Raw genomic sequence first — 25,906 nt, 5'->3', positions numbered from 1 at the left:
CTAATGAACAGAGGGACTTTGGACAAAATGGCCTTTTTGGCCAGATTGACCAGTGGCACCATTTGAACAAAGGTGTCTTGGATTATCACACCTTGCTCCACAATCACGTTAACTTTATCAATACTGTCAAGAAAAATAACGACTCCAGCGTTCATTCTAGATGCAGACTTTACACTGTCATAACCAACAATTTCATCGACGGCTAAACTGCAATCTTCCGCCGAACAATTGACAGTTTAACTCCATGTTGGCGTGTGAGCTCCTCCAGCCCCATGCCTCCGACTCCGCCAGTCTGCATGACTCACAGCTTGAAACCACTCCGGCATCAAAAACACCACCACAACAGTAAATCTGTCAAAATACAAACCCAAAAAACAAGAAACAACGAAAAATAGAAAAGATAGAAAACACATTCACGCTGAAACGTGCACTCAGAGGGGGGCTTCACGAAAAGAGAGGAAGAGAGTAAACTCAGTGTCCCTGTAGTCATTATATACTTTAAATAAGAGGGGCAATGCTTTTCTGACCCAAGCGTCTCTTTTTGGTCATAGCTGAAATGAGCGAGGATCACCTCCTTAAGTTATGGAGTGACGCACATGAGACCACGGCTGTACAACTTAAATCATACTACAGCTGAACCCAATACTAAAAAACCTGTTATGCTGAAATCATAAGTTAGATTGTTCTGCACTGGAATATTTTGTGTGTGTGTGTGTGTGTGTGTGTGTGTGTGTGTGTGTGTGTGTGGTTTGACAATGTCAAAGTCGATTCACTGCACAGTGGAGGTGTGTTGATGACACTTCATGATCATTAAAGCGTGAGAAGGCTTGGAGCTGATTGGGGGCATGCTAATCCTTTTTAATTGACTCTCAAGCACACATTAAATTCACACAGCAACAGAAATCAGCCTCACTGTATTAAGCAGGTCAGCTGTAATGCTGAAGGCCCCCTGGTTTGTCAGTACTATGTTTAGCCGAGGTATTTGTGTAAACCAGGGGTGGGCACAGATGCAAAATAAGACCTTTCATTTTTACACTAGAAAGGCCGGATTTTTCACTCATATTTAATTGTCAAGCAATACTCTGAACCATTGGGTTAATCACACACCTGCATGCACTGCATATATATATATACACATACATATACATATACATACATACATACATATATATATGTGTGTGTGTGTGTGTGTGTCTGTGTGTATGTATGTATGTATATGCATGTATGTATGTATATATATGTGTGTGTTTGTATGTATGTATGTATGTATGTGTATATATGTACACACGCATGTACACACACACACACACACACACTCAAACGCTGCTATAAAGGTACAAACACTTGCACAGTATGATGAACACAAGCCCACATTCTCCCGTTTACTAAAACGCTCACTCAGTCACTCCCTCACTCGCTCTCTCACTCCTGCACAAGGATGCAGTCCATAGATTGGACAGCAGAGGGTAATTTTAGGTTTCCCTCCTGAAGGGGCTAACTGGGAGAAAAGAAACCATGGGCAGCACCGGTGATATAGGAAAGGAGACCACTCCCTGAAATTTTCTGTATCTCTTCTAGACACCATCACTCACTCACTCACTCACTCACTCACTCACTCACTCACTCACTCACTCACTCACAGTGAGGTTGGGCACTTATATTGGGGCCTGGCTCACAGTCAGTGTTCCAATTCAAGGTGTTGAATGGGGTTGAGGTCAGGGCTGTGTGCAGGCCAGTCAAGTTCTTCCACATCAAACTCAGCAAACCACGTCTTTATGGACCTCATTTTGTGCACGGAGGCATTGTCATGCTGACAAAGGAGAGGGCCTTCCCCAAACTGTTGCCCCAAAGTTGGAGGCACACAATTCTTTAGAATGTCATTGTGTGCTGTAGCATAACATTTTCCCTTCACTAGATCTAAGGGACCTAGCCCAAACCATGACAAACAGCCCCAGACCATTATTCTTCCTCAACTAACACTTAACAGTTTGAACTATGCATTCGGGCAGGTGGAGTTCTCCTGGCAGCCACCAAACCCCGATTGGTCCGTCAGACTGCCAGATAGTGAAGCATGATGTATCACTCCGGAGAACATGTTTCCACTGCTCCAGAGTCCAATGGCAGTGTGCTTTACACCACTCCAGTCAACACTTGGCATTGCATTTTGTAATCTTAGGCTTGTGTGTGGCTGCTCGGCCATGGAAACCCGTTTCATAAAGCGCCTGATGAACAGTTCTTGTGCTGACATTGCCTCCAGAGGCAGTTTGGATCTCTGTAGTGAGTGTTGCAACCGAGGACAGATGATGTTTAAGTGCCTTGCATTTCAACACTCAGCAGCCTCATTCTGTGGTCTTGTGTGGCCTACCACTTCACAGCAGAGCTGTTGTTACTCAGACATTTCCACTTCACAGTAACAGCATTTAACAGCTGACCAGGGCAGATCTAGCAAGGCAGACTTTTGACAAACTGACTTGTTGGAAAGGTGGCAGGCATCCTATGACAGTGCTCCATTGAAAGTCACTGAGCTCTTCGGTATGACCCATTCTACTGTCAGTGTTTGTCTATAGAGACTACATGGCTGTATGCTTGATTTTGTGTATCTAACAGCAATGGGTATGGCTGAAAGAGCCAAATCCACTAATAAGGGTTAATAAGGGGGGTCCACATACTTTTGGCCATGTAGTGTATGTTACTTCATTCATGTTGCAGAGGGGAAAAAAAACTACCATTTTTACTTGACATTCAGGCTTTGTGAAAGAGGTGATCTAATGTCTTTGTGCTATTTCTCATGTACAGCCATTTACCTCTCATAAGAAAGTCTCTATCAATCTCATCATCGAGTGATTCCAGGGGGAAATCATATCATTAACCACAAGTATTAAAAATAGTTTCAATACTTTATTTTTCCCCTCTTTTCTCTCCAATTGTACGCAGCCAATTACCCCACTCTTCCGAGCCGTCCAGTTGCTGCTCCACCCCCTTGCCGATCCATGGAGGGCTGTAGACTACCACATGCCTCCTCCGACACATGTGGAGTTGTCAGCCGCTTCTTTTCACCTGACAGTGACGAGTTTCGCTGAGGGGGACGTAGCACATGGGAGGATCATGCTATTCCCCCCAGTTATTCCTCCCCCCTGAACAGGCACCCCGACCGACCAGAGGAGGCGCTAGTGCAGCGACCAGGACACAGACCCACATCTGGCTTCCCACCCGCAGACACGGCCAATTGCGTCTGTAGGGGTGTCCGACCAAGCCGGAGGTAACAAGGGGATTCCACTGGTGATCCCCATGTTGGTGCCACACCACCCAAATGCTCCCTAGTTTTAATACTTTTGATGGTGCTCACCCTCTTTAAGGATAAATGCAACAGCCATAGATTTTCATTTTTTTTTTAAATAGTGACACTCACTGTGGGGTACCTCCACCCCATAGTTTAGACATTACTTTTAATCTGTGTCACTACATGGTTTACTCCATCAGACTCTATGGGGAAATACCAAAGATTTCAGTAGTAAAATACAGATTGTGGCCTTCAAGGATGGGGAGCAGTGTTTCCCTGAAACTTCAGTTTCTTACCGAGAAGATATGTATCTAAAAGAACGTTTTGACTATACAGCAAATCTTTTTCAAATAAATGTTAACATAAACTTGCAGTTTGTTTATTTATCCCTTAATTTCACTTTGTTGAAGGAATTTTTCAAATCGCATAATCATTCTGAAACAGTCATTCATTAATCTTCCAAGCCACTTATCCTAATTAGGGTCGCAGGGTGCTGGAGCCTATTCCAAAGCTCATTGGGCGGAAGATGAGGAAACACCCTGGACAGGTCGCCAGTCTATCGCAGGGCAGACACACACACATTCACACCCAGGGGCAATTTACTATCTCCGATTCACCTGACGTCCATGTCTTCGGACTGTGGGAGGAAACCAGAGCTCCCGGCAGAAACCCACACAGACACGAGGAGAACATGCAAACTCCACACAGAAAGGACCCTGACCGGCTGGCCAGGAATCAAACCTTGCTGTGAGGCAACAACACTAGCCATTGCAGCACCATTTTTGAACAACAAAAACAATATTTCTAACTGTCCATGATGCTTATAGTGCAGATCAATTGAGAAGACCAGAGAAAGAGTTGAGACAGCATAAGATATAGGTAATAAGACTTGATCCCATACACCGTCAGTACATGATATGTGCTTCAGCTCATTGAGCCTATATACCTCCTCGTCTGATGGAGTCGTATTGTGATAGCTTTCCTCAAAGGCAAGTGCTTCTATCAGAGAGGCTCTGTCTGAAAACATCCCTCGTGTTTTTACAGAGCGATAGCAAAACGGGCAGATCAACGGCACAGAACTTTCTTCTTTATTGACCCCAAATTGATGTTACAAGCCATATTGAAGGCTTACCTTACAGAGGCATGCAGTGATTTCATGCTGCTAATGTACTACCTTGTAGAATTTCATTCAGCCTACCTGACATTAGAGGCACAGGTTTGGAAAACATATACCACCATCTCAATAAACGTTTGGGATATAATTAGTATTGGTACGAATATGAAGTCTAAACTGTTCATCCTTTGAACATAACTATTTCGACAGAATAAACTGGGAGCCCATTTTCATCCCACTGAGACCCACTGTTGGCCACAGACAAACCTGAAAAGGTTTTTTTTTTTTTTTGCATAGCTTTGCAGGGACGATATTGCTTTGGTGATTGGTTTTACAGATAGAAAAGTGCAGCGGATACCATCATGAACAGCGTGTGCTTTCTTTATGGTTCCCTAAAGAAATAGATGTGCATTATCTCTCCAAGTACATCCACCTCTGCCCGGTCACACTTAAGTAGCCCAGAGCCGTGTGTCTAGAAAGAGTTATGTCACCACAATCAGCGAAGCATCAGAAATGTGGAAAAATGTTTGAGCAGCAGTTACCTCAATATTCCAGGCAGCTATGAGTCCACCTTAAAAGCAGGATTAGGTTAATACTGCTTTACAATTTGACCTACATTTGCTTAGCTTTTTTTTCATTTGCTTTTTTTTTTCACTAGATACAAGGATTTAGCTTGCAGAGAGTACTATATTTATCCTATATTTTCTACAAAGAAGAGCCAGAGCTGCACGTTAACACTGCCGACTGCTTCACATTCTCATGAAAGGTGCAATGCATCATAGCAAAGATAATGTTTACAGACAGAAAAACAGAGTAGCAGATCACTTGTCATTTTAAATACTGCCTCTTAATCTATTTTCCCCAAAAAAGAAGAAAACATATCCCCCTTTTTTTTGTTCATATCCTTCTGTTAGGGTCACAGTTATGCATGTAAAACAGAAATAGTCATACTGACAATGATCTCGTCAGTCATTTCGCTAACACTGACGTATCTAAATGGTTGCAAATATTCAATGACTTAGTTTGATGAACACTTTCAGCCGGGGCCGTAGAGGAGAAATTAAACGTCCTTGTTGCTTTGGTACTTCAGCTAACGGATGTGATTTTTTCTAAAAAAAAAAAAAAAAATCTTTGCATGAAACAAAGGTCCTGATTCATATTAGGAAATGAAGCTCTAAATTTTTTATTTTTTTTTACTGTAAATGTTTGAATATGTACAGTCATAGAGGACTGGTAAATTCATAACATGATGGGGGGGGGGGAAAATCACACTCACAGCTTAAAAGAGGGTAAAATGATTCTGGGGCATTCCCAAAAAGTTTGTTATGGTCTAACAATTTCTCACTCTTAGCGACACATGTAGCTTTTTTTTTTTTTGGACACTGTCACACCATGTGCGTCAATAAACGTGTGTTCATTCATCCATCCGGTCACTATCATGACCGCCAAGGGCAGACTGAGTAGCTGTCAGACAATGCTGCATACTCTATACTGTCATGTCACCATTAATCTACAGCGTTGCCCCACAACTGTGTCATAAAAGAGAGAGAGAGAGAGAGAGAGAGAGAGAGAGAGAGAGAGAGAGAGAGAGAGAGAGAGAGAGAGAGAGAGAGAGAGAGAGAGAGAGTCTAAATGACAGTGGGAAAAGAAGATGACAGACAGAAAAAGAAACGGAGCCAAAGGAGAGAACGACTGGGAGAGATAGAGGGATAAAAGAGAATAATGAAGTATAATAGAGACGGCAGGACAAAAAAAGGAGGTACATGTCTAAGTGGCAGACACATAAAGAAAATGAGGGGAAATTGACAGCGGACAGACTAGCAGAATAAAAAAGAGGTAAGGAAGGGTCAAAGCCATTTTGACACAAGTACATTTTAATCCTCCTTTCATACCAGTGCCAAACAGCAATGTAAGAATGAATGGGTGAGAGAGAAGACAAGCTTTTCTGTAGTGGTAGCCAAGCCTTTGAATAGGTAATGAAAGGGGAAAGAGGATAAGCAAGGTTCCCCTAATCTTTTTTTTTGGGGGGGGGGCAATACAACCTCCATCATTATCTCCTACCCACACACTTTTGAGTCAAGGACCCACTCATACATTTGCATGCCACAAAGAAAAGGACAGAAAAAAAAATAGAAAAGACTTTCAAAAGACTCAAACCTCAGACCACAGAAATTTTAAATATCATCATCATCTATTTGCATACTTCCTATCAACTCTAAGAAGAACAGAAAAGCATACAGGTTGAATTGTTGGTTGGGGAAAAAAAGAGAGGTAAAAAGAGAAAAAAGAGCTATGTAAAGAGACTTTCCCCTCTTAGAAGGCTAGATTGATAGCTTCCTTAAAAAGCCTTGCCCATCGGCACATGTAAGACCCTGCAGTTACAGTAACGCTGACGGCTAAAATAGCCGAAGAAAACCACCTCTTGTGCTTTGTGAGGAAGCCAAGGTAAATGTCTGGGCACAACCAGTGAATGGAACAGGACTGAAGTAAGAGAAAGAGGCCGAAGAGAAACAGGGACACACAAAGAACCTCAAACAAGAGGGAAAAGGAAGGATAGTTGGAGAGAGCAAGTTTTGGAAGGAAGTGGACTAGTGAAAACAAAATGAGAATGAGAGAGCGGGATGGATAGAGAGAGAGAGAGGGAGGGAGGGCGAAAGAGAGAGGTCAACAGAAAGGAATGGCGATGTGATCTGTCAGCCAGCACTCCGATTGTGGGATGGAAAACACACATTTCTGATGCAACCACATGGCTGGCTGGCGCTTTGGAATAGGATCTGACTAATACCTGGATTTATTGCTAACCTGACGAACGGCCTCCCAACACTCCTAACCTCTCGGTGAACTACAGCCAGCACACATCATGGCAGTGATTCAACAAGGGTCCTGTCATAGAGATAAGGCCAGTGTATCTAAAGCTCCCGTGGCATTAAAGCTGACCATGCAGACATTAGTGCTTCACACGAGTGCCCAAGGTTGATGAGTGGAGGCTCCCTTCTACAGATGCCGCGTTCCACTTCCTCCTAAAAGTGTTCAATGGCTTTGATATCAGGGGATTGTGGTGGCCAGGTCATTAACTTCATTTCACCTGAATGTTCCTCAAACCATTCCTGGATAATTCTGGCTCTATAACAGGGATCATTATCTTGTCTAAAGTACCCTTCCCCTTGGGGCTAGCCCTATATGATGGCCCTGAATGGATGAACCGGGTCTGCTATGATGTTAAGGTATGCTCTGGCATCAAGGTGTCAATTTACAGTATGTCCCTCAAACCATTACATCTTCCCCATTGGCTTGTATGGTAAAATATTCATGATGGGTCCATCACCTCACATTGCTCACACCACACCCTAGATCTACCATCATGGTGGTACCACTGGAACTGGGATTAATAAGACCAGTAAACCTTTTTCCACTCATCCACAGTAATGTGTACTTGTTTCTTTTTTGGGGGGGGGGGTTCCCCCTTTTTCTCCCCAATGTATCTGGCCAATTACCCCACTCTTCCAAGCTATCCCAGTTGCTGCTCCACCCCCTCAGCTGATCCGGGGAGGGCTGTAGACTACCACATGCCTCCTCTGATACAGGTGGAGTCGTCAGCTGCTTCTTTTCACCTGACAGTGAGGAGTTTCACCAGGGGGACGTAGCACGTGGGAGGATCACGCTATTCCCCCCAGTTCCCCCTCCCCCCCGAACAGACACTCCGACTGACCAGAAGAGGCGCTAGTGCAACGACCAGGACACACACCTACATTTGGCTTCCCACCCACAGACATGGCCAATTGTGTCTATAGGGATGCCCGATCAAGCCGGCGGTAACACGAGTATTCGAACAGGCGATCCCACACACATTGGGAATGGAAAAGACCGCTACACTACCCGGACGCCCCGTGTACTTGTTTCGTAGTCCACTGCAAACACCTTCAACAGTTTACAAGAACTGTGATAACCCCATACGGGCAAGAGTGCAACACACTGTGTTATAAAATCAGTTGTTGTACCCCACTACTGTATTGTGATGACAACTATAGCAAACTGGACTGGCTATTACTTGTTATGGGCCCAGCCACCCAACGCCTCCGGTATTCATCTGTGATGGGCCACCTCCTACACAGAAACTGTTCTGATGAGGTGTCTTGTGCCCTGGTCCATTCACTGTACTCCTGTGAGATTGCTGTTTTCACAAAAAACAAAAAACCGCAAGGACGTGTTCAAATTGGGTGGTTTTTTTTCTTTCCTAAGCTGCCAAAGCCTTTTTTTTCCTTTTTTTTTTTTTACATTAAAACCTATGGAAATAGGCTGCAAGGCAAGCAGCAAAAAAAGAAAGAAAAAAAGCTGCTCCCAAAAGTTGAGAAGAGCTGAACTTTTTACAATATGCACGTCACACAACCCGCTTTTCTCTAGCCTCAGCACAAAAGAGGCTGTAGGCACCGAGTTTTCTACATTAAAAAAAAAAAAGGCCAATGTGAACATTACCCAACTCTGCAATTTTGGAAATGCTCAAACCTGCTTTCCTGGCACCCAGGATCATGCCCATTTTTTTGAAGTCCATTAGATTGTGCCTTTAGATGTTCGGTGAGCTCTTCACATGCAGGGTGGGTGCTGTTGCATGCACCTGTTTATGCAGTGACATATGCAAATGCAAGAGGGGGACTACTTGTTCTATAACTGCAGTGTTTCTGTTTTTCTGGTCAGCTATAATGTGAAACATACTATCCAACATTTTCACTTGCACTGGAATGGAATAAAAATGAAATAATTTCCTCCTTTGTGTGTGTGTGTGTGTGTGTGTGTGTGTGTGTGTGTGTGTGTGAGCATGCGGTGTGTGTTCGTGTAAACCTACCATTCAGGAATAATCATGATAACCCCTTTAGACGTCACTAAACCACAGCCACCATTCATTTGAAATCACAGTAACACAGCTCCCACAAACACGGTCGCCGCTTTCCTTTAGCCGCCCCATTTGTAAATTGCTCTGTATGCCCACAAACCACCACAAAAGCATTTTAATAATCTTAACACCACTCGAATAATGCACCTAGACGATAGGAATCAAATAGAGATTGCTGACTAATCTGTGGATTACGGTGATGATTTCTGACAGAGGTTGAGGATCAAGGTAATGTGTGATGAGAGATGAGCCATGGGGCTTACTACGCCGGCTCAAAGAGGATTAAGGTGAGCAGCCGTCGGAGAGGGTGCATTACGTAAATTGTTTTTGTCAAATACTTTTAAAAGCCGAAGCAAAAAAAAATCCTTTGCTTAATTTCATAACATAGCTCCCATCTGCTTGTGTTGTTTTGGGACAGGTTTAGTCTCACCCAGTGGGAGATACCGAGTGACCACCAGGGTGAGACCCCGGCAGCCCCTTGCATGAGACAAGGCTCGCACCTCTGCCTCACTTCATGTTTCATTAGATGGATTAAAGGTGTTTTTACACTAAAATCCATTTGCCAGAGTGCTTCAAATGCAATCTGACAACATGTGTCATCATATTATGAACTTGAGAAGGATTTCCCAGCTGCAAATGATGCATTTGTATGCCTCATGCATCATAATGCCGTGCAGCATATTTCAGCAGGGAAGGAAGAAGCGAGCTGCGGTTTAGGAGCGGTTTAGATAAGATAAAGACTTTTCAGCCAGATGACTTCAGTACTCACATCTGCCTTTACCTGAAACCCAGGAGCGAGGACACGCCTTATCTACCGAAGATACCTATTTATACACTACGCACTCAGTGTTTCAGCCTCAACCCTCCCCTTCGCCGTCCGCTCAAGCACCTCATCTGGCTCAGAGAAAGACAACCTCAGGAAGACGCCACCCGCACAACACTTGATCTCACCCATGAACAATGAGACAACACTGCACGTGTCTGGCTCAATGTGTGTACATGTCTCTGGGAACTTGTGCTTCTTTATAAGCAGTTTTCTGCTCTGTAGTAGCATGTGCTCGTGTGTGTGTGTGTGTGTGTGTGTGAGAGTGGATGAGACAAAGGCACAGAAGAGACAGAGGGAGCCTAGATGACCATGGGCACATTACCCTAGTAGGTGTTTGTGTGTGTGTGTGTGTGTGTGTGTGTGTATGCATGCGCGCACACGAACATATGTGCATGTGCCTTTATGAGACTCTATGTGTGTGTGTGTGCGTGCACACGTGTGTGTGCCAATATGAGTGTGTGTGTGTGAGCGTATGTGCACATACACACGTGTGTATCTATATGAGACTGTGTGTGTGTGTGTTTGTGTTTGTGTGTGTATGTGTGAGTGTGCATGCGCGCACACGTGTGCCTATATGAGACTGTGTGTGTGTGTGTGTGTGTGTGTGTGTGTCGCTGAGACAAAGGCACAGAGGAGACAGAGGGAGCCTAGATGACCATGGGCACATTACCTTAGTAGGTGTTTGTGTGTGTGTGTGTGTGTGTGTGCGCATGCATGCGCGCACACGAGCATATGTGCATGTGCCTTTATGAGACTCTATGTGTGTGTGTGTGCCAATATGAGTGTGTGTGTGTGAGTGTATGTGCACATGCACATGTGTGTATCTATATGAGACTGTGTGTGGGTGTGTTTGTGTGTGTGTGTGTGAGTGTGCATGCGCGCACACACGTGTGCCTATATGAGAGTGTGTGTGTGTGTGTGTGTGTGTGTGTGTGTGTGTGTGTGTGTGTGTGTGTGTGTGTCGCTGAGGCAAAGGCATAGAGGAGACAGAGGGAGCCTAGATGACCATGGGCACATTACCCTAGTGTGTGTGTAGTGTGTGTGTGCCTATATGAGAGTGTGCGTGTTTGTGTGCGAGTGTGCATGTGCGCATATGTGTGCCTATATGAGACTGTGTGTGTGTGTGTGTGTCGTTGAGACAAAGGCACAGAGGAGACAGAGGGAGCCTAGATGACCATGGGCACATTATCCTAGTGTGTGTGTGGTGTGTGTGTGTGTGTGTGTGTGTGTGTGCCTATATGAGACTGTATGTGTGTGTGCGTTTAAGGAGGTAACCCCCAAGCAGTGTGGTTACATTAGTCCACTGATGGCTTCTGACAGAAATGTCTAGTGTCATCTGCATCACGAGGAGTCGCTCACAGATACAATGAAATGCCCACAAAGACACACAAGGATAGGCACCCCCGTTTAATTCACACACTTACACACTTACACAACCACACAAACACTCACACATATGTAATTGCAACAAGAAGAGAAGCGCACAAGGGCAATTGTAAGAGCCCAAAGATTGACATACAGCTACACACAACAATGAATGTTATTTAAGTCCAGTCAAGTACAGCATGCCCACATACTGTAAATGTACTGATATAACCAATAACACACACACACACACACACACACACACACACACACACACACACACACACACACACACACACACATCTAGAACAATTGGCTTTGTACAGTTAGCTACCAAAATAATTTACAATGACAGCTCCTGCTAGGTGCTAGGGAGGTTAGAGAGGGCTTTACTAAAAATATGTTGTGTGTGTGTGTGTGCGCCTGAGCCCTCTGTGTTAACACACACACACACACACACACACACACACACACACACACACACATAGTGACAGCTCAGGAGTTCCAGCTAGGTCTTTGTCAGCATAGTGTTAGATATGTCAAATTCTTGGTAGAATTCAAATTTAATAAAATAATCCCAAGACAAAAAATTCAAGTACAACTGATCTTACGACAGTTGCACACCCCTTGGTGAATAGGGGGTAAATAAAAAGATAAACAAATAGATAAATAAATAGATAGATGGATAGATAGATAATACAACCGACAGAAAGGCAAATGCCAGCTAAATCCTATCAATAAGCTGCCACATTAAATAAAAGTGCCTTTATAATGAGTAAAAGACTACTCTCATAAGGGCCGTTTGTTTCACTTCCTTTTGGTATCTGTCCATCTCGTTCATCACATTAGGAAAGATTAGAAACACGTTAAATGCAAATCCCTCAGTAAAACTTGATTATTTTTTTTATAAAGAAAAGTTTGAAGCTTCAGAAGATAATTTAGCGAACAGCCTTGTTTAATAAGAAACGATTAAAGCTGGATGCATAACGTGAGAGTGCCCGGAGAACAAGCGGCTATCCCAGAGAAGGAGAGCCGCTGATTTATGGTGTGGATTGAGTCGTTTAAAATGTGACAGAGAGTTGAGCAGTCTCCAGATACATATCTAGTTACTGGCTGTACATTTCTGCTTGTGTTAGTCTGTGTGTGTGTAGGTGTGTGTGTGTGTGTGTAGGTGTGTACTATTTGTGTGTGTGAGCGAGACAGAGTAAGGGTAACGGAGTGTGAGAAGCATGTCACCACACACTGATGTGTTTATTTCGATGCAGCTGGGGCAATCGCTCACATAAAGAGACAGACGGAGAAGTGCGCAAACACACACACGCACACACACACACACACACACACACACACACACACACACACACACACGCACACACACACATAGAAAAGTCTAGTGTTACAATCTATAGAGTATAGTTTGAAGTCGTGTGAAGTCTCGGCTTGTCCTGACCCTTTGGGTCATCGCTGCTGGTTCAGTTTAGAGATATAATCTTTCTTGCTGTCACACTGCTTTCCTGTCCCGCCAGCTCTTTGTCACAATTAACCTCACCACACTTGCTACTTTACAAACAAAATGTGCAGCACGTTTACCTTCATTGTGGCACGGATGTGAATATTAGATAAGTAAGTTTTCAGTGTGGTTTCTCAAGAGACGCTGACATGAGATATGCAGCTCGTGGTTTAAATAATCAAATCCAGCAGTGCAAGGTTTTCAAGACTTGAAACAACCTAAACCAAACTTATGTAAATTGTTATTATTATTATTGTTATAATTATTATTATTACCGTTTTTTTGTTCTTACACTTGGATACTGTGGGCTGTGCATGCTGTAGGACATCTGGTTTTACAGTCTCTGTCCATTTCGCCGCTACAGCTGAACTGCTGAACTCCTCCTGCTGAATCCACTGGCTTCCCATCGGCTTTCATAGGCTTTCAATCACAGTCTGTGGAGATTTAGACGTTTCTCAAGGCTTTTCCAATTGCTTCAAATTGTGCCTCAGAGAAGCTCGAGATTGAAACAGGGAGCGAGACACATGAGGTGAATAGATGACAGTATTTCTTAACCATATTTCTCCCAAAAGTTAACAGTAAGTCGTAGTAAACATGTACTTGTTGGTGTGTACACGTTATGATTTCTTGGACCGGTTTGACCTTGACCTCTCGAGACACACTGTTGAGCTGATCCCTGGATAAACGGCTGCCAGTGGGCCTCTCTTATAACATCGTGTGTCTGCACAATGTGTTTGTGGTCTACATGCACACGTATGCACACACCTGTGTGCAATTGTGCACACGGACTTGATTTTCTGTGCATATCTACATGTGTCTCTGAAAGCATGTGTGCATTTGTGCGGGGCGTCAAACCTTTGGTGTGGCATGCTGACAGCCACGTGACACCAGCTGGGCATTTACAGGGCAGGGTGTCACATGTCAGGGCACCGACCCCGTCACACCGACAACTTTACAACAGTTGTCAACCGGCAGACGCGGCAAGCACAGCTGCTAATATTAGAACATTAATAGAGAGGTCACAGGACACTAACACAGAGAGCTGTCAATCAAAAAGTAAGCTGTGTCGTGTATGGGAGCAAGAGAGAGAGAGAGAGACAGACAGACAGACAGACAGACAGACAGACAGACAGACAGAGAGAGAGAGCGGGAGAGACAGACCAACAGAGTGGGATAGAGACAGACAGAGAGAGAGATGGAAGAGAGACAGACAGACAGACAGACAGACAGACAGACAGACAGACAGAGAGAAAGAGAGAGAAAGAGCGGGAGAGACAGACAGAGTGGGAGAGAGACAGACAGAGAGAAAGAGAGAGGGGGGGTCGGGAAGAGAGATAGAGAGAGAGAGATTTTTTTTTTATTTTTAAAAGTAACTTATTTAAAAAAAATACAACCATATTCAAAACACAAGCAGAGAGAGAGAGATGAATAGAAAAAGACAATGAACATGATGAGAACAAAGAGAAAGAGAAAGTGGAAAGTCACAAAAGATAGAAAGGCTAGCGGAGCAACAACAGCCAGAGGTCATCAGCAGGTTTTAAACCTAAATCCTCCTAATCAGCCCCTGCAGACAGACGAGACAGGCCAATCCATCTGGCCAGCCTCAGATCCATTATGACAGCAGAAACAAATGGAAAAGGTAGCAGATAAAATAAATAACATGAAAAAAGGGGTCTTTGTGTGTGTGTGTGTGTGTGTGTGTGCGCTTGTCTGTATATGTGCCCACGTGAGCGTGACTGTGTGTTGCATGTGAGCAGTCACGCAGGTATCAGGAAATAAAATGTGGTGGGAAAATAGATGAGGCAGCAGAAGTCATGAGGCATTAGTGGAGAGATTTGTCTCCGAGACGGGTGAACGTGTGTTGCGTGCACATACGTATGTGTGTATGAGAAACAGAATGAGGGACACGTCAAGGAAGAAGGGACGAGAGAGGAAAAGAGCATTCGCTCCTGCATGTGTGTGTGGTTTTTTTGTGTATTTCTGTTGCATTTAGTTTGCCTGTTTATCTGCGTGCAGAAGCCCCTGAAGCCATTCTTGCTGGTTTAAGCCCCAAATCGACCACTTTATTAGCTTAATTTCTCAGAAGTGTTCCATTTTTATTTACAGACGCAGTCTTGAATTTATTTACAATTGCCTACACCTGTGAAGGTTTCTCTGAGAAGTGTTAGCTATTTTTTTTTAAACGGTGACACAAAAGATACAGCTGTGAATTCAAATGCATGATTTGAGGTGAGGAAAAGAGAGAGAGAGAGAGAGAGAGAGAGAGGTATGCAGGAGGGTAAGGGTAAGATTTATTTTACTGACACCACTTGTTCTCCCTTTCTTTGCCTCTCTCTGTCCCAGCTCTGCGTCTGTTTTTCTCTTTCTCTTTTCTCTTCCAAACCTCTGTGTCCATCTCATCCTGCCTGTTTACCCATTGGTTTGAGCCACCCCCTCAGCCATCCACTCACTCCATCGCTGAATTCTCTCTCTCTCTCTCTCTCTCTCTCTCTCTCTCTCTCTCTCTCTCTCTCTCTCTCTCTCTCTCTCTCTCTCTCTCTCTCTCTCTCTCTCTCTCTCTCTCTCTCTCTCTCTCTCTCTCTCTCTCTCTCTCCCCCCCCCCCCCCCCCCCCCAGGGGAGCCGTCTACTTTTCCTCGGCTCAGAACACCTATCAATCCTGAAAGGAGCGAAACCTGATGCAGGGTTTCTTATCCAGTGGCGCAGCCCTCACAAAGTGCTGTACAACTCCTCCCCGGTGACCACCAAATTAAATTGTCTCTCTTTATCCACTCCAGCAGAGCTAGATGAGATCAAGAGGGCAAAGAACAATCTGAATTGCAGATGATGCTCTTCGCTGTACACGAAGTCCATTGGGAACCCAAGTGACATTCTGCCTCACTTCAAAACAGGATGTTTGTTGTCTTACACGTTTGACACCTACATAAAACTTTGATGCACGGACGCTGTACTGGAGGCATGCCGCTACAATGGGACCTAATGTGGTGTGACGGTGTGCCAGCGATAGTGTCGTCAACACACCTCGATCCCAATACACCTGTACACACCGTTTAAAAGGGGAGTTGGGTTTCCTAGTAGACCTAGTAGGCTGGTGGTTCATATGTACACCTATTTACATTATGTTTTCAAAATATTTTTCAAAAAAAAGCAATTACAATTCCCTAAAAGGCTTTTTTTATGTTCACTGGAATGTCACATATGCCCTTGTATTAGTTATGTTCAACAATAAAGCCAATAATTAATTTTTATTGTGATTCATATGAATATACTGTAGTAAAATGTCATTCAGTATAACACTGTTTTTAAAAAACAAAACAAATGTATGCCCATTTTTCATAATCACATGGTTATAACCCATGCTTAGACTGGCAGAAATAAGACTACTCAGAAAAAAAGTCACATTATTTCATTGTGAATATCACATATTTGAGGTGTCACGGTTACAACTCAAGATTTTTTGAAAGTTTTATTTTTATTTTTTATAAAAAACTTCCTGCCTTACATTGAAAAAAAATGCAAAAATCTATGAAAATATCTTTCACTTTATCCTTTGAAATTTGTGTTCATCTCTCTGAGTCAAAAAAATAAAGTTATTGTATTTTAATATGAAATACTGGTGTTATACTATATGACAACATTTTGTTACCCTGAGTAACACAAATAACTATGGCCCACAAATATTGATTTAAATGTGACTCTTTCACCAACAACAATAAGGATCCTATGAACTATCATTAGTGGCAGCAATGGTATTTTTCTTTTAGCTATTTATTAAGTTATAAAACTGTAAAAAAAAAAAGGATGTTTAAAATGTGCAGGCTAGCTGAACTTAATTAACTTAATTAATAGTAGGCTATACAATGACAACACTTAATCAAAGTTTAAAAGTTAAATCAACTTTCTTTCTCTCTTAAATATGTTTTGCTACTATTGCATTGCTAATGTTAACAATAATAATCACTTTACTATAATTTGAGTCAGTGGCAACACTTTACATTGCATTAAGTCACATTATTACATAAATATTACATGACAGTTAATCTTGTAATTATGTATTGTAACACTAACGGGTAAATTTCTATTAAATATAGGTACACAAATGCAAGATACATAAAGTGCTCCAAATGTGAATCAGTTTTTAACTAATATAATTCTTAATTCATTTTTAATCCATATTTTGTTTGTGTGTGTGTGTGTGTGTGTTTGTGTGTGTGATATTGTATCAAATAAGGTAATCCATCATTTAAACCTTTACTGTAGTCATGCAATAAACTATTAACTACAGTGTAATAGTACAACTTAATGTTAAGTGTTATCCACTCAGCTTCATATCCTATTATATCCTATTCTGTTGCTGACAGTAGCATGAAACCATGAAAACGATACTTTGCTTTTTTTGGGTAGTCTTTCCTCCCTAGAAACTGGAACTGCATTAATCTTTTATCTGTGCCATGCAGCCCTCTCCTTATTAGACAATGGTATCTACAGTATAAGGATAATATGCTTTGAAATACCTTAAAATCCCATAAAAGTTTAAAATGATAATATTTAGTATTTATACACAACAAGTAAATATGAATTGCATGATTAAATGTTGTAAACTAGTGAAAACATGGCTACTGTCAGTCAACATTATGGATGATATTGTGGTATAACATCAAACTTTTGTGCTGATGGACAAAAGTGCGATACAGAAGCACGGATTTCGTACAAAAACATATTCTACAGACAGTTCCTTCGCCGCCTATATAAAGTAATGACGTTGACCTATAAGGATTATCCTTACTTATCATATTTTATATAGCTTTTTATAAAATAATAACATTATAATTATGTTTTCTGTGCTGTGCTGAAGGATATGCGTTTTTTTTACAAATGTTACAAGAGGGTGGGTTAAAAGGTGAAGTCATCATATTTCAGAGATTTACTCACCTCATCACATTGATAGAGACTCTTCAATGGGTTTTCTTTGTGATGTCTCACACTATCACATGATTACCATCATGTGCTATGCTTTAAAATGGTTTTTTACTCATTATACTGAATGACATTGATGAACTGCAAAAGTCCAGACAAGTTATTCAACTTTTTGAACATTTTTTGGATACAGTATGTTGCCCAATATTCTATATATCATTGCAAACACTAACACAATTATGCCATGGGTGTTCATTTATATTTTTAGAACGGATTTCTATACCCATTCTAAAATTCACTGTAGAGAGCTGTGTCCGCATCCTTGGCACAAAATCACACGTTTTCGGTGGGTGTCGGACTCCGCCAAGGTTGTCCCTTGTCTCCGATTCTGTTTGTGATATTCATGGACAGGATCTCAAGGCACAGCCAAGGTGAGGAGTGTGTCCATTTTGCGAACCTCAGAATTGCATCTCTGCTCTTCGCAGATGATGTGGTTTTGTTGACTTCATCAGAATGCGACCTCCGGCACGCACTGGGGCGGTTTGCAGCTGAGTGTGAAATAACTGTGATGAGAATTAGCACCTTCAAGTCTGAGGCCATGGTTCTCTACCGGAAAATGGTGGATTGCTCCCTCCGGGTTGGGGATGAATTGTTGCCTCAAGTGAAGGAGCTCAGGTATCTTGGGGTCTTGTTCACGAGTGAGGGTAGGACAGAGCGGGACATTGACAGGCAGATTGGTGCAGCATCAGCAGTAATGCGGATGTTGTACTGGACTGTTGTGGCAAAGAAGGAGCTGAGCTGGGAGGCAAAACTCTCAATTTACCAGTCAATCTTCGTTCCAATCCTCACCTATGGTCATGAGCTTTGGGTAGTGACCGAAAGGGTGAGATCATGGATACAAGTGGCTGGACCATGTTGCCTATCCCTGTCATACAGCCTCAGGCTGCTGGACTTCAGGTGGAACCCTCCGTGCATTGTGAGGGGTTTCTGTGTCCTGATATCTGTGGCATTTACTTCTTCCTTTCGCCAGCTTTTTATTCCAGCTGGATATCTGATGACTGGTAGGGCATATCTGTTGATGGCTTGGATCTTATTCTTCCCATTGAGCTGGCTCCTCAGGACCTGCCTCACTCTGGAGGTATTTGGCTGTAGTTTACCTCCTTGCTGCCTCCTTGTGGTTTCCATTTGCCTGTAGAATACCCAGGTATTTGTTAACTGTCCTGTATGTCTGTTATCCTGCCATCTGGTAAATCAACCCCATGAGTCCTCACCACCTTTCCTCTTTTTGCCATAATTCAACTACACTTGTCCACACCAGAAGACATCCCAATATTGTCACTGTAGATCCTGGTGAGGTGGATCAGTGAGTCAATGTCTCGCTCATTCTTGGAATACAGCTTGATGTCATCCATGTATAGGAGGTGGCTGATGATAACTCCACTTCTGAACCTGTATCCATATCCACCCTTTGTGATGATCTGACTGAGGGGGTTTAGGCCTATGAAGAACAGCAGTGGGGATAGTGCATCACCTTGGTATATGCCACATTTGATGATTACCTGTGTGATGTCTTTGAGTTGGCCTCTATTGTTGTGTTCCACTGTCGCATTGAGTTCTTGTGAAGGCTGTTAGTTTCCTTTTGGCTTTGTATAGTGCCAAGCACTCCAGTAACCATGCGTGGGGCATTGAATAATAGGCTTCTTGTTGTCAAATCCAGGCTGTGCTCAGGTTGGTCTGTCTGGTCTTAGAGGGTGACTGCTCTATTAACCAGTAGCCAATGTTTTGACCCCCTGGTGTTGTTTCCAATTCTTTTCTGAGTTTCGCGCATGTATTGACTCATGTACCTAGTCAGTTTAGCTGCTATGATGCCTGACAGGATCTTCCATGTTGTGGAGAGGCAAGTTATTGGCTGATAGTTTGAAGGTGTTGTGCCCTTGTGGGGATCCTTCGTGACCAGTATTGTTCTCCCCTGTATTAGCCAGTCAGGGTGAGACCCTGATGTTGGCAGCTGATTCATGAACCAGCAGTCTGTGGTGTGGTCTCTAAAATGCTGTGGAAATTGTGCCGATAAGTCTCTAATAGTGACTTTACTGGCAGAATCCATGGACATGGCTTGCCAATTGCATTGTTTGGGAAAAAGCCAATAAAAGCGCTCCATTACAAAGCTGCTGTCACATTTTCTCATATAGTGCAGCCTATTGGCTAACCAGGAAGTCAGGGATTATGGATACATTTTCAGTGGCTTTTCAGAAATAAAATTGAAATTATTTCTCGTTAAGGATGGCCACTCTGGTTTTACCAAATATGTCTGTTAGTTCCTATTACAAACACAGGTTATTATAGACCGCATAGAAAGAGGTAGAATAACACAACATAAAACTCTGCATGCGCTGAATTTCCTGACATTGCTTGTACTGTAGCTCAAACTGGCTTTGTGGGGAAAATAAAGATTGAGCTTTAACTTTAAATCCCTAGTGTTACCTTGTTACAGCAGATGTTTCAAGAGACTACCACCCGAAAAATGATTCAGGCTCTCACTTGGAGCTGACTTTATGACAGTTAAAATATTGTGCAATTCCACCATGTAGAATAAAAGTAAATCCACATTTTACAGATACCTAGCATTTAGAGACAAGCGAAACACCTTGTTTTCCTACACTCAAGTGTTAAATCTCATCTCCCATGTTTTCCTTGTTTGTAAAAGGCAAAGGGAGAATACTTTCTGTTACTAGTTTTTTTTTTTTAATATATATATACAATGTGGGTATTTTTAAGCAACTATAGCTTGTTGAAATGAAATGACGTAATTGTTACGGGTAAGTTACATTTAGTAGTTGATAATCAACATTAAAGTTGCCTCCAGTCATAATAGATTTGTAATAAAATGAAAATAATGAATTTATTTATTTGTGCTTGTGAATATTTTGAATGCCTCATATATGAGAAAAACAGGAATCAGTAATATAATTATTCACTATTTTGACTGAAGAGCATACACAGCTCGAAACACAAAGGTCTGCTTTCCATCACATGGCAGTTCAAAGCAATTTATTAGTGTCACATCTGTCATAACTGAACACTCTGTGGCACATTGAAGTTATTTATTTAATGAATTTCACGTTGGCTTTATCTTTAGTACAATGTGTTTTGTCTCTCTTATGACTCTTCAGTCCCCTCAGTCACTCCTAATTCTGTTTACGAAATCTTCTTTATTCTAAAAGAAAAAAAAATCTCTATTTCTTTCTGTCCAATTAGTGTTCTCTTTGTTTTAACATCTGTCATCATTGAGAACGTAGACAAAAAGACAGAGGGCGGAGGTGGAGGTGGCAGAATTGAAGATGCTAAGATTTTCATTGGGAGTGATGAAGAAGGAAAGGACTAGGAATGACTATATTAGAGGGACAGCTCAGGTTGGACGGTTTGGAGACAGAAAGCAAGAGAGACAAGATTGAGATGGTTTGGACATGTGTGGAGGAGAGCTGCTGGGTACATTGGAAGGAGGATGCTGAATATGGAGCTGCCAGGGAAGAGGAAAAGAGGAAGGCCAAAGAGGAGGTTTATGGATGTGGTGAGGGAGGACATGTAGGTGGCTGGTGTGACAGAGGAAGATGCAGAGGACAGGAAGAAATGGAAAAGGATGATCCGCTGTGGCGACCCCTAACGGGAGAAGCCGAAAGCAGTAGTAGTAGATCGGTGAGAACATACCTCAGCAGCTGGTATGCCCTCTGGAGGACGACACTGTAACAACACTTCCTGTTCCAGAGACACTTCCTTCCCCAGTGGTTCCTGTTCAAATGACTTCTTCAAGTCTGGGAGAGAGCAACAAAGAAAGGCAGTGATTTATTTTTTTATGGGAAAAGACACATTATGATGTACACCAAACAAGGACAGGCATATAGACATATTTTGTTGTTGCAGATTTGGAAGTTTCAATTATGATTTTGCTTGTTATGATGAATGCCTCTGTGATAACATTTTGGAGCCCTGGCTAACAGATACACTCAGGCAAATAATCATTAGTAAAGCTAACAACCTAAAAATGAATTAGATTTCATATGTAATGCCAACTGATGATGCTGGCAAACGTGATGTTATGACGACAATATCAATGGTGACGTAAAAGATGAAAATAAAAACATGGAAACCAACTGTTTGCATAGCCATTCAGGGGAAAACACCCTATGATTCAACATTTAAGGGGCCATTTGTGGATGGAGCCCTGTCATTGTGTGTCTCGCCATACTTTTGGCTCTGGCACATAATTCAACCCTCATTTCCAAGGTGACAACGACAGGGTAATTATGGAGTTGGTGGTTAAATTCAGTCATGCATATATTGGCTTCACCCACTCTCCTGTCAGTTGTGAAATGTACACTACAACGAAAAACACTTAGCTGTATATTCTTAACCGCTGACTAATGCTCAAACCTATGCAACCGGACATGCGTGCCCACATGCCCCCCCCCCACACACACATACAGACATAGCCATAGAAGCCGCTATTTCAGGCTTACTTTTCAGTAAGCATGTTTTGTAGCTGGCTTTTAAGTAAACAAGCCAGTATGTCCAATAATCCATCCCTCTATCCTTCAACATAGACTTGCAAAAGAACTGAATATTCAAGAAAGCCAAAGGCGGTGAGTGATTAACTTGAGTTGTTAACATGCTGATAAAATGACAGCATTACAGCGGAGTAGCTGGGCTCTGTTGTAGCATGCCAGGTGGTTTGATTATTGGAAGACGCACAGTTTTTTTTACTGACTCAATATTTTTTATTTTTCTTAATTGTTTTATCTACTTGTACAGTCATTTTAAATCTGTCTGTCCCCATCTCCTACCCCAAGGTCTTGGACATGTGTGGAGACACTGTTCTCAGTAGAAATAACATAATTCACAGGAAGACCTCAAATATATTTCTTTAGGTTCTCTGTTCCCACTGCTTTGATTCTCTCCTATTCTGTTTCTCTCACGTTAGTACACTCTTTCTTTCTACGCCCGTTGTTGCCTTCCTAGTCCACTCTTCTCCTCAGCCTCTTAGACTTTTTTGTATCAATGCAACATTATCCATCATTCGGGTGCTTGACCTTAAGCCTCTTAATTATTCTCATTGATTAACTGTTTCCTTTCTGACCCCCCCCCATTTCTCTCTCTCTATACATGATTCTCTCTCTTTCTCTCTCTCTCGCTCTCTCTCTCCATAGAGGATTGTGGAGAGAGTTATCTATGTAAGGGTAGCTTAGCTTGACAGATGTTAAAACCATTAGTGTGTTTCAGAAATGCCATAAAACAAACCGTAACCCTAGAGTGGTGGTGGTGGGAGGGGGGCATTTAGCAGGTGACTTTATTTATGGAGCTGATCAGCGGTTCTGACGGACTTCCAAAAAGAACATATGGGAAGAGTAATGGGGAGAGAGACCATGGAGACAAAACAGAGAGAGACAGAAAGAGAGAGAGGAAAATATTTTCCAAACTTGTTAAAATAATACGAAAATTGTCTGAAATCTGATTTTCAAAACTACCAAGTGTCCTGTAAGTACGACAGGGAAAGATTTGCAATCTGATTACAAAAGACAATGAAAGATTATTATAGACATTTAAACCGCCTTCTGATTAATTCACCAAGTGCCAAATTTTGCATCGCATCATCCAAGTGATTGAAAAGTTTAGTGCGCAGTTGCAGAGTTTTGAGAGGAATGTTTTAAGAACTAGAAACTGGAACAAAATATTGTTGATAAGAACCACAGACAAGGAGTTATATGCACAAAACAATTTCTGTCACACACACACACACACAAACATGGTTTTCATATTTACAATAAAAACATATGGTGTTGGTACATCAAATTTTATTTGGATGGCGAGGACATGTATGCTGGTCCATGTGACTGAGTTTGTTTATTTCTGATTGTGTGTTTAATGACATACATACACATACACTGGTGAGCCAAAACATTATGACCACTCAAGGGGAACTGAATAATGTTGATGATCTCCAAACAAGGGCTCCCAACAAGGGCCTGGGTAGATTAGATGGTACGCGAACAATCAGTTCTCGTAGTCAACATGTTAGATGCAGGAGAAATGGGCCGGAGTAAAGACCTGAGCAATTTTGACAAGGGCCAAATTGTTATGGCCAGACGACTGAGTCAGAGCATCTCTGAAACGGCAAGGCTTGTGGGGTGCTCCCGGTCAGCAGTGATGAGTACCTACCAACAGTGGTCCAAGGAGGGACAAACCACAAACTGGCGACAGGGTGTTGGGCACTCAAGGCTCAACAATGCACGAGGGCAATGAAGGCTATCCCATCTGGTCCGGACTGACAGCAGGTCTACTGTGGCACAAGTCACAGAAAATGTCAATGATGGTTACAGAAGGCATGTGTCACAACACACAGTGCCTCACACCTGCTGTGTATGCGGCTGCGTAGCTGCATACTGGTAAGAGTGCCCATGCTGTCCCCTGTCCACTGTTGAAAGTGCCTACAATGGACATGCGAGCATCGGAACTGGACCTTGGAACAGTGGAAGAAGGTGGCCTGGTCCAGTGAGTGCCATTTTCTTTTAGATCACGAGGATGGCCGTGTACATGTACACCATTTACCCGGGCAAGTGATGGAACCAGGATGCACTGTGGGACGATGAAAAACTGGTGGAGGGAGTGTGATACTCTGGACAATGTTCTTCTGGGAAACCCTGGGTCCGGCCATTCATGTAGACGTCAATTTGACACGTACCACCAACCTAAACATCATTGCAGACCAGGTACACCCCTTCATGGTATTGGTATTCCCTGATGGCAGTGGCCTCTTTCAGCAGGACAAAGCACCCTGCCACACTGCACACATCGTTTGTGAATGGTTTGAAGAACATGATGAAGTGTTCAAGGTGTTGCCCTGGCCTCCGAATTCTCCAAATCTCAATCCGATCGAGCATCTGTGGGATGTGCTAGACCGACAAATCCAATCTATGGCGGCTCCACCTCGCAACCTACAGGACTTGAAGGATCTGCTGCTAATGTTTTATTGCTAGATACCACAGGATACCTTCAGGGGTCTTGTAGAGTTCATACCTCGGCGGGTCGGCGCTGTTTGGCAGTACATGGCAGACCAACAGTATATTAGGCAGGTGGTCATAACGTTTTGACTCATGAGTGTGTGTGTGTGTGTGTGTGTGTGTGTATATATATTTATGTGTGTGTGTGTTCATTGTGAGAGAGCTGTAACAGGCTGACTTAATGGTAGTGTCTGTGGCCTCATAACTAAATAGTGCAACCAAGTGGGTATGATGGATTATCCTGCCTCCTTAAAGTCTACAAACCAGAATAGACAAACTCTAACTGCTGTTTCTATTTCTAGTTAAGGCCATGTTATCAAATCTGAAAAGACATATTTAAGCCCTAGGGATGCAGAGCAGCAAAAAAAAAAAAAAAACTTGTGGCCAGTTTCTAGGTGTATCTCATTTTGGCGAGTTAGTAATTTGCTCACATGAGTTACTCAAGTCATTTGAGTTACTTGATGACTTGTTGATGTCACTTTTTCCCTCAAAGTCAGACTTAAGCACTGGTGTTAATCGAATGTTTCCCTTTATACCAGCGCTCCTATGCTTTCCACCAGATTGTGATCTTTTATCCACAATGTTTTCAACAAAAATGTTCAAAATGGTCATTAAAAACTGAGTTAGTACCCACGACTCTAAAGAATATTATCTATTCATTGTTGTTATTAAGCTTACTGCATTTATTCGTCACTTCTGTCCTCAAAGTTGGACTGTGGTGATGTCCCTTAAGGCTTTGAATTTACAACAAGACCTCAGATTTCTTTTATACGTTACCTAGATTCAGTGAAAGATGGCATATTAAGATGTAATAATGAAGCATTTAATTAATGCGAGATTTTAAGATGCTGGTCAGCGGCACTCCCATGCTCTCCATCACGTGATCTCCTGCATGCACAGAGCTCTCTTGCCTTTGCTCTTACTGAATACAGTTAATGCCTGCCGTATTTTCTTTT

At 42.5% G+C, this 25,906-nt stretch overlaps 1 protein-coding gene across 1 annotated transcript in view; it reads right to left on the bottom strand.

The window, feature by feature from the left end:
• LOC130111890 (netrin receptor UNC5C-like) overlaps positions 1 to 25,906 on the bottom strand; it is a 375,592-nt gene that overhangs the window by 120,265 nt on the left and 229,421 nt on the right. Inside the window, exon 4 of the mRNA XM_056279187.1 lies at positions 21,604 to 21,707. Coding sequence (XP_056135162.1) covers positions 21,604 to 21,707 — 104 coding nt within the window. The remainder of the gene's footprint in view (positions 1 to 21,603; positions 21,708 to 25,906) is intronic.

This window comes from Lampris incognitus, chromosome 1, assembly GCF_029633865.1.
Source record: "Lampris incognitus isolate fLamInc1 chromosome 1, fLamInc1.hap2, whole genome shotgun sequence".
NCBI classification, from domain to species: Eukaryota; Metazoa; Chordata; class Actinopteri; order Lampriformes; family Lampridae; genus Lampris; species Lampris incognitus.
This window is presented reverse-complemented; position numbering and strand designations above follow the sequence as displayed.